Source organism: Halichoeres trimaculatus, unplaced genomic scaffold (assembly GCF_033239565.1).
Source record: "Halichoeres trimaculatus isolate MK-OKI-2021-1 unplaced genomic scaffold, fHalTri1.1 fHalTri1_scaffold_21, whole genome shotgun sequence".
NCBI classification, from domain to species: Eukaryota; Metazoa; Chordata; class Actinopteri; order Labriformes; family Labridae; genus Halichoeres; species Halichoeres trimaculatus.
The window spans coordinates 4,970,341-4,983,296 of record NW_027437199.1 but is presented as its reverse complement, the minus strand read 5'-3'; the positions used below and the strand labels follow the sequence as shown (position 1 = coordinate 4,983,296).

General features: G+C 41.0%; 1 protein-coding gene across 1 annotated transcript in view; it reads right to left on the bottom strand.

Moving 5' to 3' along the window:
* Positions 1-2: 2 nt before the first annotated feature.
* Positions 3-12,956, bottom strand: part of LOC141810504 (liprin-beta-1-like) — a 39,844-nt gene continuing 26,890 nt past the window's right edge. Inside the window, exons 9-25 of the mRNA XM_074698119.1 lie at positions 10,958-11,019; positions 10,815-10,881; positions 10,608-10,726; positions 10,359-10,426; positions 7,944-7,998; positions 7,661-7,787; positions 4,778-4,913; positions 4,572-4,694; positions 4,342-4,492; positions 4,117-4,228; positions 3,944-4,032; positions 3,737-3,859; positions 3,514-3,639; positions 2,963-3,151; positions 1,123-1,281; positions 974-1,039; positions 3-879 (exon numbers count right to left, since the gene is read on the bottom strand). Coding sequence (XP_074554220.1) covers positions 802-879; positions 974-1,039; positions 1,123-1,281; positions 2,963-3,151; positions 3,514-3,639; positions 3,737-3,859; positions 3,944-4,032; positions 4,117-4,228; positions 4,342-4,492; positions 4,572-4,694; positions 4,778-4,913; positions 7,661-7,787; positions 7,944-7,998; positions 10,359-10,426; positions 10,608-10,726; positions 10,815-10,881; positions 10,958-11,019 — 1,850 coding nt within the window. The 3' untranslated portion in view covers positions 3-801. The remainder of the gene's footprint in view (positions 880-973; positions 1,040-1,122; positions 1,282-2,962; positions 3,152-3,513; positions 3,640-3,736; positions 3,860-3,943; positions 4,033-4,116; positions 4,229-4,341; positions 4,493-4,571; positions 4,695-4,777; positions 4,914-7,660; positions 7,788-7,943; positions 7,999-10,358; positions 10,427-10,607; positions 10,727-10,814; positions 10,882-10,957; positions 11,020-12,956) is intronic.

Sequence of the window (12,956 nt, the reverse complement as noted above, 5' to 3'; positions counted from 1 at the left end):
TTTATGCTGTTACTTAAAGGAATAGTTCAACATTTAGAAGAGGAAAAGCTCAGAAATGAGTGGGAGGATATGTCATGTCTGCTAATCCAGGAGTTTATTAGCTTAGCATCGATTGAATGCTTAGCCTGACTGCACCTTTTAATCTCACTAACATCTCGTTTGGTTAATCCGTGCTGGAAAACAACCAACAAACTGAGGATTCAGGGAGTTTGGTGCTAAAGTGAAGAGACATGGGTTTATAATTGAGCTTCAGAGAGTGCTACGCCAAATTTCCCCTCTGATTCAACGTTTATGCTAAGCTAATCACCTCCTGCTGCAGAGACATGAGTGGAATTGAAAGAAAGATGGTTTTTAGAGGAGCAGGTTTGACTCTTCATGCAGGTTTTGTGGTATCTGCTCACCTCAAGGTTTCAGTGTCAGCGTGGACACACTTCACAGTATTAAGAGTCGTCTTTGCAGCCCAATTAAAACTGGTCAGAGTAAAATCTTTGGATCAGATCAAGGAGAAATAGAAATCTCAGAGATAGATCAACTTTACGTACCACAAATGAAACTGTGTCTGGCTGCAGCTCAGGACGATAAGTTCCTGACAAAAACACTTTAAAAGACCTCGTCGATTGCTCTAAACACAAACGGCTGAGTAATAAAATAAATGCAGAGGGAGGTACATGTTTGAATCTTCAGTTCATGCATTATCTGTGGCAGCTTCAATAAATACACGTGGTCAACAAAAGGCTATGGCTGTTCTTCTCACGGGGTAAATACTTTAAAGAGGACTCGTCAGCTCCAGCAGATTTCGTCTCAAGCAGAGCCAGAGAGGTCCGTCTCTGCAGCGTCCACGGAGATCTCCTGGAAGAGCTCGTCGTCCTTCAGCATGCTCTGAAACACACACACACACACACACACACACTCCTGTTAACTCCCTTTTTGGATCAGTCATCATTCATCACTCCTGAGGGGGGCGCTGTCTCACCGTGAGGTTGTTGATGCCCTCAGAAAACGCTCCGATCTGTCTCACGGTCCCTTCAGAGTCTTCCATCTGTACACAGAGCACCACATGAATCAAACAAGCTGAGGGGACTTTTATTTTGAAGGGGCTCTAATAAATACACTTCCCCGTACCTGTTCCAGGTGGTCTAAGTGTTCCTCGTAGATCCGGACCCCCCTCTGGAAGCTGCTGCTTTTCGGCATCTCCACGTTCATGGGGCAGACGTACTCCTCACTGTCATCGTGACGTTTCTTCCTCAAAGAGCCAAAACCTCCGAATGAGAGGCGTCTGGGCTGAAGGAGGAGAGAGGAGACGAGGAGGAGATAATTTATTTTGAAAGAAAAAGTATTTTGTGGAAACAAAGTAGTCATCGTAGAAAGTAGAATTTAGTGGGAACACAGTAGTAATTTGTGGAAAGGAATTAGTATTTCTTGGGAAAAAAGTAGCACTTCGCAAGAACACATAAATATTTTGTGGGGACTTAGTATTTTATAGGAATGAAGGAGTATTTCCTGAGAACAAATATTTTTTTGTGGATACAAAGCAGTATTTTGTGTGAACAAAGAAGAATTTTGTGGGAACAAAGAAGTATTTTATGGGAAAATGTGGTTCTCATGGAAATGAATTAGTATAATATGAGAATAGGTAGTATTTTGGTGGGAACAAGGTAAAATTTTTGGGGAACACAGAAGTATTTCAGGGAAACAGAAAAATTTAATAGAAACAAAGTAGTATTTGGTAGAAAAAAAGGAGTATTTCAGGGGAACAAAGTAGTACTTAAAAAAAGGAAAAAGTAGTATTTTGTGGGGAAAAAAATATGTTTTTTTGGTGAAAAAAATAACATTATTTCATAGGAAAAAGTAGTTTTTTTGTGGGACAAAGTTGTATTTCAGGGGAACAGTAGTACCTTGTGGGAGCAAAGATGTATTTTGTGGGAACAGTAGTTTTTTGAGTTTTTTGTGGGAACAAAGCTGTATTTTGTGGGAACAGTACTATTTTGTGGGAACAAAGCTCTATTTTGTGGGAACAGTAGTATTTTGTGGGAACAAAGCTCTTTGTGGGAATAGTAGTATTTTGTGGGAACAAAGCTCTTCTTTGTGGGAACAGTAGTATTTTGTGGGAACAAAGCTCTATTTTGTGGGAACAGTAGTATTTTGTGGGAACAAAGCTGTATTTTGTGGGAAAAGTAGTACCTTGTGGGAACAAAGCTCTATTTTGTGGGAACAGTAGTATTTTGTGGGAACAAAGCTCTTCTTTGTGGGAACAGTAGTATTTTGTGGGAACAAAGCTGTATTTTGTGGGAACAGTAGTATTTTGTGGGAACAAAGCTCTATTTTGTGGGAACAGTAGTATTTTGTGGGAACAAAGCTGTATTTTGTGGGAACAGTAGTATTTTGTGGGAACAAAGCTGTATTTTGTGGGAACAGTAGTATTTTGTGGGAACAAAGCTGTATTTTGTGGGAACAGTAGTATTTTGTGGGAACAAAGCTGTATTTTGTGGGAACAGTAGTATTTTGTGGGAAAAAAGTTGATTTTTGTGGGAACAGTAGTATTTTGTGGGAAAAAAGTTGATTTTGTGGGAACACAGTTCTATTTCAGGGGTACACAGTAGGATTTCGAGGAAACACATTTCTTGTTTGTGGGAACAAATTAGTACGTTGTTGTAACAAAGGAGTTTTTAGTGTGTGTATTTGTTTTTGGGTTTTTTTACCATGTCCTGTTTGTTTTTTACGTTTTACAGGAGAACAGTTTTCGAACTTTGATTTCAAATACTAAAATAAGATAAACTTTCATCTTAAGTAGCTTTTTCTTTTTTCTTTAAAAGTTTTGGTTTTTCACATTTTTGCCTGTTTTAAAGTTTTACTCCCAGCCTCAAACTTCCTGCACATCTCCCTGAACTCTCATCTCATCATTTCAAATAAATAAAAAGTTAAACTGACTGATTTCTCGGAGTGAGATTTCTTCCATCCGTACCTTGACCTTGGCGGTGGCGGTGAGGACGTTGTAGTCTGGGTTTTCCAGACAGTCCTGCTTGAGCCGCTGAGCCTCGGAGCCGACGAGCAGGTGGAAATGCGTGGCCAGGTGGCGTCTCAGCAGGGTTTTGTTGGGAGGGATGTTGAGCAGGAGGGCGAGCGCTTCCACGTTAAAGCGCGGCTCCAACACCTTCAGGGAAACAGATGTTGGAGAAAAGACGGAGGGGAGAGGTCAGACCAGGACACGGGGAAAAAAAACATGGAGGAGTTTTTTTATTCATTAACTATTTATTTATCTGTAGCAGCTGAATTTAGAGTTCATGATTTACATTCTTAGCTAAATAAATTGAGTGATCAGTTTGGGGAAAAACTTGTTGGATTTCGTCACAGTTTGCACAGAAAATGTGAAAAGAAGGAAAGTTTCCTTATAGTAGACAGATCCCTGATTATTTCCTACTTACTCTGGTAAAAGAAATTAAGTAAATTCTATTTTCCTGAGTGTTTATTTCTCCGTGACCCTCTGTTCTCTGCTATGATTACATCCCGTCTTACCATCAGCCCTCCGTGAACGCCGCTGCCCCTCAGGTTCGGAGCGTACTCGGCCAAATCCACCGAGCGGAGCCACTCCATCACTCTGTGGTTTGTCCACTGGGAGATTTCTGCCGGCGTGATGTTGTTCTGAGCGGAGGAGAGGAAATAAAAATGCAGATTCAAGGCGCAGAAAGGTGAAAAAGAAGAGTAAGAAGAGTGGAGGTTGCAGTGTATTGTCTGATACCTCATCAGAGGGTCGTCTCCTCAGACAGTTGGGTTCGAAGGCGTTGAGGCGGAGGACCTGGATGGCTCTCTTTATGCTGAGGTGATGGAGGACGCTGCCCACCTTCAGGGACAGGAGGTCTTCCTGAGAGGATCAAACAACAGAGCGTGTTATAAAAGTATTAAAGCCTGAAGTTTTAAAGCTCTTGCTTCGCCGTTAGCGACTCACCACAGTCATGAAGTGCAGCATCCGCCCGTCAACGCGAGCCTCGTCAAAGTGACTCTTGTACTGAGGGAGCCCGATGTCATCCAGCCACCCTGAGATCAAAAAACATCAAAGTTTAATCCTAAAAGAAGTCACAGAGATGTTTTTTTATTGGAATACGATGTCAGGACACTCACGGGTCACCCAGTTGTGATCCAGTCGGCCTTTGAGGTCGTCCTCGTCCGATCCGAGCGCCTGCAGAGCCAGCTGCAGCTTCTTCCTGTGGAGCGCCTGCTTCATGCACAGCTCCTGAGCAGGAAACAGAGAAAGACACAGGAAGCTCTTTAGACACAGCTGCAACCAGAGGTGGAGGAGTGCAGAAAACTGGAAGTAGAAATCTATTTCCACCCTCAGCTCTTCACCTTCTCCAGGTCGTGTTGTGAAGCCTGCAGCAGAGTCTGTCCTGATCGGATCCAGCTCTGAGCCTGAGCCACGTACAGCCCCAGGCCCTGCTCCTGCAGCCAGCCGCAGACTTCCTCTTTACTCCAGCGAGAGAAAGGGACGTCCACGGCGCTGAGGAGGACAGAGGAAGAGGGCGTTAGAGCAGAGAAGAGCTGGATTAAGTTAGAAAAAGTGATTTTACTTGATTTACTTGTGTTTTGGTTCTCGTGACCAGCCGAGCCGAGGCCCGGCCGTGGCTCTGACTCCGCCCCTCCTGAACTCCATCTCTGCAGCATCGTCGAGGTTAAAGGAGGTGGAGTGACTCCTCTTTAATCTGCAGGAGAATCAGATCCGATATGACTCAAATGTAACCTAATCCAGCTCAAACACAGCTGATACTCGAAACGTTCACGTCACCTGCCGAAGAACTTCATGAAGCCTTTAGACTTCTTTTTGGTTTCTGGAGACGACGGGAGAGGAGCTGCTTCCTGGGGTTTTCGTGGAGGGACGCCAGCTAAGTCCAGGTGCTCTGTGCCTTTACGTTCAGTCTCAGCTGTGAAATGGAAATCATTTCATTCGTTTTCTTCTTTAAATTAGTGGTTAAGAGACTTAAAGAAACTCCTCCAGGACCCAGGGTTAAGTTAACTGACACCATGCATGCAGAAGACGGGTTTACTAACACCGCTAACCCTGCAGACTTCCTCATTTACAGAAAATGAGGCTCAAACGACGTCACTAGATGGATTTAACCCGTGGATAAAGAGCAGCTGGAGAGAAAACCTCAAACCAGAGCAAAGTTTAAAGAAGAGGATTCAGAGCAGTGATTCCTGCCTTGATCATTTAAGCACTTTGGCCCTCATTTATCAATCTTGCGTGGGAATTGGCGCAGATCTGTGTTGGAGATCGAAAACGCCATAGCAACAGAGGTAGAAAGAAATGACGTTGCATTGTTTGACAGCCGGAAAAGAGGGGTTAAAACATTTAATTTACACATCCTTCGTTTGCACCTTGACCAATTAATCCGTGATGTCTGACTATTAGAAGCCATAATATTTGAAAATGTTTCCATTCTGGTCCAGAAATGTGTAAAGTTGTCTTTAAAAAATGTGTTTGAGCTCTGAAAGAAGCTGCAGACTCCAGCATGAACCTGTTGCAGACTGAGGAGGGAGTGGAGCTGAAGTGTGTTGATCGTGCGCAATTATGCACTGGTAGACTAAAGTTTATGATTATTGGTATCACAAGACAAGCATATAGGTTGTGATCTCATGTAAATCAACGTCTTTTGTTACGAAATAGTCACTTTTTCACACACAGTTCATGTTTATATGCAGAGGTGTCAAGTAACCAAGTAAAATGACTACTCCTTACATTTTCAGGCAAATGTCTGAACTTTCTACTCCACACATTTTAAAAGTAACCTCACTACTCCTGTTTTGTTCCACCTGTCATTGTTCAAAAAGACACACTCCAAAAAAAAAAAAAAAAACAAATCTATCCGAAAGTCACTGAAATCGGGTAATCCGGAAAGGGTGAATTTAGTTGTGGATGGAAGAGATGTATAAACGTCTTACCATTCCAACTCCCTGTTGGTTTGTACGTGATCCATCACACCTGACATGACACAAATCACGCCACACTTCAGCAACGACATAACAGATGTATGTAGCCTAATATGAAGCCTAAGCTTTTGACCTTAAAGTGATACTCCGGGATGGAACAAGTTGGGTCCTATCACAAGGTTTAGGGCAGAAATTACCCCTACAGCAGTGTTTTGTGCAGCAGAAGCCCAGAGCGCTCGCACCAAACACCCCCTCCCTGCTCCTCTGCCGGTTTCCTCTGCACTCAGACGGGGCCATATTTTACTTGACCAAAAACACAAATAAACGGACTCCCACTGAAAAACCCTGATATCGGTCTGCATTCACGCTTTATTTAGAGAATTTTCAGCGCGTTACTTTCACACAAAAACACCGCTAAATAAGGCTCTAGTTCTCATTGTCCACTGCAGAGCCACAACTGGCTACGAGGCGCTCGCCGCTTAGTGTATCAGTCCACGTGCGCCGCGTGCCAGATATAAACAAACATAGGCAGTCTGCCAGGACGAAGAGACCCCCCTTTAAGTTACTTTTCCTTTTATACTTTCAGTAGTTTTGAAACCAGTACTTTTAAACTTTTACTTAAGTAAAAAGCTTGAGTTGATTCTTCAACTTCTACAAAAGTCTTTTTAAACCCTAGTTTCTATACTACTACATGAGTAATGGATGTGAATACTTTTGACACCTCTGTCTGATATGATAATATTGTGAGGAGCGAAAAGTATTCATCTTCACACTAAATCCTGTAATCAATACAGCTTCCTTAAAAAAATCAAGGCTACAAGTTTGATCCAGTGTCGTCTGAAAGTTCTCTGCAGAGACTTTATTGTGCACATGGGAGTTAATTAAAAACTGATAACAGCATCTCTATGGTTTTGTTTCTCTTTTTAAATAAACCAATAAAGGAAACACATTTTTAGACGGAGAAATCAGCTGACAGCTCCTGCTTCTCTTTCATAGCGATGGCTTTTACAGATTGGCAGATGTTAGGAACATTTTTGTGTCAAATCTAATTCAACGATCTAAACAATAATCTAATAACATCAGTTTTTCTGTCTGAAATTGTTTTGCACTCATATGATTGAATAATTCTCCTCCAAAGATGGATTTTCCTCACTGCACCCCGCTCTCCACTGACACAAAACTTGTGTACGCAAACTCAGACCTGGTGCAGGATTTGAGCGTACCCATTGCCCATGTTTAGGCTAATAAATATCAAAAATTATAAAAATTGAAGTGTTTATCTCCTCTTTTTAAACTTTTTATATACCTTATTTAAATCTTTTATACGTATCTTTATTTCCTTTTATGGCGTATAAAAAATCTTGAATCCTTGATCTTGATCTCCTAACCGATCTGTGCATGGAAAGGAGCCCATTTTCCAGTCGTAAGCATGTTTGATAAATGAGGGCCATTCAATCTTTAAATTCTTTAAATTTATCGCTCAGAGAAACTCAGTTTTTATAGATGAGAAGGTTTGGAAGCACTGCTCCACAGAGGGAAGAGTTAAAGTCGACTGTTTGAGGGATCAGTCTGATCCGTCTTTATCTCCATCCAGCTGTTTTATCGCCGCTCTACAGTACCTAACACAGGCTCACTGGCACTCCGGCTTCGGTCTTCAACATTTGGAGAAAACATGAGCGTCAGTGACATCACAGAAAACAAAAAAAACTGTGAGATTTGACATCGAGGAGCTCAGTCTCACCCAGGTTTGGAGAGCTGGCGGCGTGTTTTCCTCCTCGCAGCTTAAAGAAGCCACGGCCGAAGCTGGAGCGAGCTTTCTTTGTGCCAAAACTGTCATCGCCGGATTTGTTCGAGGGTTTAGTTTTGACCTGAGGGAAAGGAAAAAGCAGCTTCAGAGTGTAGAGACGACGTTTCACCACAAGGTGTCAGAGTGGGACTTTCAGCAGGTCTCATTCAAATCCACAAACTCACAGATCAGAAAGGATCTTATAAATACTTCATACCTGCCTCACTTCATCTCTTACCTGCTCGGTGCTGATGGTTCTGGCCGAGCCGTCTGACACTGGGACGTCTGAGGAACTGAAACCAAAAGAAAGATCATTAAAATGATGAACTTCAGCTGAAAAAGGTGGTTAGAGAGTCCTGAAAGACCCAAAGACTGTGGAGGTACTGTTTCTGTGAAACCACAATAAATCAGGTGTTAAATCGGCTGAACATGGGAACAGAGCTGTCTTTTCTGAAAAGTGAGATCCTTTTTTTACACGTCTTTCTGAGCCAGAAAGATAAAACGAGCCCCTGATTTCACAGATAGAAACAAACCATAAATAAAGACTCATCTGCTGCAGATCCTCAAATTTCAGGCCTGTCAGAATCATCCTTAAAGCTCTCTTATCACAGCATTAACTCAAAAAGTAACAAACTGATCTTGATGAAATTTTCAGGAAATGTTCAAAATGAGATAAGGAAGAAGTGATTAAATTTTGGAGGTGATCTGGATCACTGTCTGGATCCAGGATTTTCTTAAAAGGAGTCTTTATCATTGTGAGGTAGAGCCGTTTTCCCCACATGTGTATATAACTCCATCATAAATGGTTGGATTGCTTCGCAAAACAATACAAGACAAGGTCCCCATAATTTCTGACAGATGTAAAAGTACGATCCAGGTCCTGGCAATATTCTGGATACTAAGATCCAGAATATGAAATATGTACTGGGTTATCATAATTTTCAACACTGTCAGGAAACAAATTATCGTACAAACCTGCAACTAACACCAAACTGTATCAGACAGTCTGCTGAAAGGGAGTATAACATTAAAGTAGGACTAAAGTGTTGGTGACAGTCAAAATATGCTTGTTGGAGGTCTGTGCTCTCTGAGTGCTTTTCTAGATTGTTTTTTATGAACTCAAAAGCCTCTTCCTCCAAACCTGACTCTGATTTGTGTAAACTTTCTGTCATGAAGACAGACGATCAACGTTTTGACTTTGCAGGGTTTGACTGTTTCCCCAAAAAGAGACTTCTACCTCAAATCTTTTTGATCATTAAATGTTTTCTCTGTCTTGTTTTGTTATGTGTCCTTTTTTAATTTTTAATTCATGTTATAACTAATGCTGTCAGGCGATTATAAAAATTAATCTAATTAATTACAGAATTTGTAATTAATCTAATTAATCACATTTTAATCTTAAATCTGCTTAAGGTCCCAAAATAGAGAATTTGAATTCTAGGACATTACAAAACTGTAGTTCATGGCTAATCAAATGAATACACGAAGATTTGTAAAGAGGTCTGTTGGAGCTTGTCAATCAAAATCCTGCTCGTAAACTACTGTGGGTGAGAGCGGTGCTCTCTTTGGACGAGAGCTCAGCATGGATATGAGGAGAAGATGTGAGATGACAGAGGCATAACGAGACGCTGCAAGTCAGAAAAGTTCAGGCAGCTCACGCTCCAACTGAGGATGTGTCGCAGTAGTTCAGAGAGAAAGAGCGGTGCCATCAAGAGGATGGAGCTCCCGAGATGAACAGGATCAAAAAAAGTACATTTTGTCTGATTTTTGGATCAAAAACAGAAAGAGAGACATGAAAGAAGAGAGTCCACTCTTCTTGGGTAGTTTTGGTGTTTACAAAGTCAGAGAAAACAAGATTATTTGGGTCTTGAAAGATCGATCAAGATGCTCTGAAAACTTTTATAATGCATTAATTTGCAGTGTAACTATATAATCTAACTAACATATCAAAGTATTGCTTTTATTGTCTGCTCTTATTTTGTTGATTCTGAAGAAAAAAACATTTTTGAAACCAAACTTTTTCACTAAATCTGTTCAACCAGTGTCGATTTATTCATGAATCACAAACCTAAAAATTTTACAAGATGTTTGGAGACAGGAAATCTGAGGAGAGGGGAGTATATCCTCTGTAAGTCCAATGTATGCTTCAACTTGAACAAAACTCCTGAAATTTTCCAGGAATATTAAAGGAAAGCTGGTATAAAAAATACTCCATAGCTGGATTATTTTTTTACAGCATGAAGTTCCCCGTGAGGTAAACTGGACGGCGCTGCGAAGGCCTCTTTTTGACTTTAACTTTGACGACTTTTCATGCATCAAAAATGATTCTCAAGCTGTTTTTATTCATCCTGTTGCACGTTTCCTTCCCTGTTTTTGATTTGGTTGCAAGAATTTTACAAGGTGGGTGCAAGGAAAAATCCCTGATAAAGCCAGGATGAGACTTTCAGCTGTTTCTTTTTAGGAATTTTGTGCTCATGTGAAATAAAAAACTGTCTCCAAACAACTTCTGAAAACAGTCTTGAAGCCTGAGCTCCACACACATCTGGATCTGATCCTTCTGTGTGTTTTTAATCCCACCCCTGAGATGAAATTAATCTGAAACAAATGAGTTATAAAAACATGAAGGAAAAATAATTAGCTCTGGGAGTTTTACCTTTGGGCTGCCTGCCGCTCTCGGTCCAGCTCGTTCATCTCAGAGAGCACAGCTATGTGAGGAATGGACTGAAACAGAGAAACAACGTGATTAATCGAACACGTTTGAAACAGCTCAGAAATCTTCATCAGGCCAAACAGAAGCAGGGAGGTTTTCAGGGTGGGAGGCTGAAATTGAGCTTTTCTTAGAGGAAGTCTGGTCTGGGGTTCATCCTGTGTCGTGAATTGTTTTGACAGACGTTGTGTTTACCTCCCCTGAGCTCCTTCCTGCCTCCCCCACCAGCGCCACAGTGACCTGATCCACCTCCATGGACACAGGAAGAGCCGGATCATCTGGGATATCGTCATAGTCGTCTTCCTTTAGCTTCTCTGAGAAAGCAGAGAGAGAGGTTTTTCAGAGATGTGTGAAACTTTGATCTGAAAGTCGTGGTTAAAACGTGTTTTATTCTCCTCCGACCTTTGACCATCTCCTGCACATTCTTGCTCTTCGTCAGCGACTCCTCCAGCTCTTTTATCCTTCGTTCCTGCAGATAAAAAAAGCCTCACATCACACCCCCCGTCTCCAGCAAACCAAAGCGTCTGCATCAAATCACAACAAACCTTCTCGTCATTGGCCGACGCCAGCGACTCCAGCACCATCTTCATCTTCAGCACCTCAGTGTCTGAGAAAAAAACAGCGGCAGATATTTCAAACTGCAGGAGGATCGGCTCACATTAAGTCCTCTCAGCGCTGAAACAGCAAACAGAAAGCAGAGCTGCTGTTTTAACGTGCTGCAGTAATAAACTCTTGATTCAATTATCACCACAGACCATTAATACAGGGACTCTCCGCGAGCACTGCAATATCAAACACGTGCCAACCGTGGGTTATCTAATCCAAACCATATTTATCTTCTGGGAAAACCTCAAGTGAACTCTGAAGGGTGGCTCAGAGGAGAGACGATCGTCATGATGTGGAGCAGGGTTAAAGTTTGGAGACGTTAAACTGATTAAAAACCAATACTAGTGGTCATGGTGACCTCGTCTTCCACAACTTTAAAGCTGGATAAGATTTTTACGAAGACAGTCAGTCAGTGAAAATGATCAGAGTTTTTTGCAGCTTGTCTCTGCAGGTATATGCTGAAATCCTGAGGTTAAATTGAACACCTTTTAAAGACTTTTTTAAAAACCTTTCAAAAAGTCTTAAGACCTTATCCCGACTTTAAGCTGTTGTTAGCAACCGATCTTTGACAGTTGTAGTTTGCATTTTAACATAAATGAGGTAAACTGAGAAGGAATAAAGCTTGAAAGAAGAAATGAAACTAAAGGCAGGTTAACTGACATTCTCATTCCCACAAAAAGTAACAGCATTTATTTAAAGCAAACTGCCAGAAAAAAAAAAAAACAAGAATTTTATTTCATCATTGTCAAAATTTAGGACGTGCCTGAGATTGTGTTATTTGCTTTCTATCAGCGTTGCATACAGACTGCTACTAAACCACTGTACAAACTGAGTTTGTTGTCACATTAGCCCATGGATATGTTGGGCTGCTAGCGCTACTTATAGCCCGCGCCTCACAAAATCACAACTTTGCTTGTTGTCATGTCTGAAACAACAGCGCTACATAACTGTATTGATAAATATTTTATCTCATCGTGTTGTATTCAGTAAAAAGGTGATTTGAACAATGAAAATTTGTTCCAAAACTACTGAGATCAGAGGAAGTTTTCTCTAAATTGTAAGAATCCATGATTTCAGGTCGTCAAAAGTCAGAGAAATTTTCTCAGGAGGCTTGAGAAACTCTTATGATCTAAAGCAGGGGTAGGCAAACTTTTTGATTTGTGGGCCACAATGGGTTCTAACATTTGACAAAGGGGCCGGACCAGGAGCAGATGGATGGTGTGCTTTGGTAACTATCAGAGCATCATTCGTTCATTCCATATCCATTTTAGAATCCAAAATCGGAAAACAGATAACGACTTGTTATTCAATTTTTCGTTTTCAAATCAAAAATCAGAAAACAAATTGGCCTAATGGTCTATTTTTCGCTGTTTTGATTTTGTTTTGAATACGAGAGAATGGAATTATAATAAAATGGGGGTTCGTTCTTTCGTTATTCTGTTTCAAAACAAAATTAAAAAAAAAAAAAGCGATTTTTTTTTTTTTTTTTAAACCAAAACAGAAAGACATGTTTTTTTCTGTCCTGGTTTTAAAAATAGAAAAACAAAAAAAAATTCGCTTTTTTTTTTTTTTATTTTATAATTTATATTTTTTTTATACATAAGTAACAGATAGCTGACAATCCACTCCATCTTATCCGCGCGCATATGAGCACTTCCATGTGTTTCAATGAGTTTTGTTTTGTCTTCTTTCCTTTTCTTAGGTCCGTTCATCTTTACAGAAGGGCTGATGGGTCAGAGGGTAAAGTGCAAACGTGGAGTAATAGGCCTACGCTTCACCTCAACAAAGCCAATGTATGTACTGTGCGCCATCTAGTGGGAAAACATCAGAATTGCAGGGAAAATAAAACATTAACAAGGTTTATCCATTTAATTTTTTCAAGTTCGGAGGGCCGGATTAAAACGTTTAAAGGGCCGCATGTTGCCCCCGGGCCGTAGT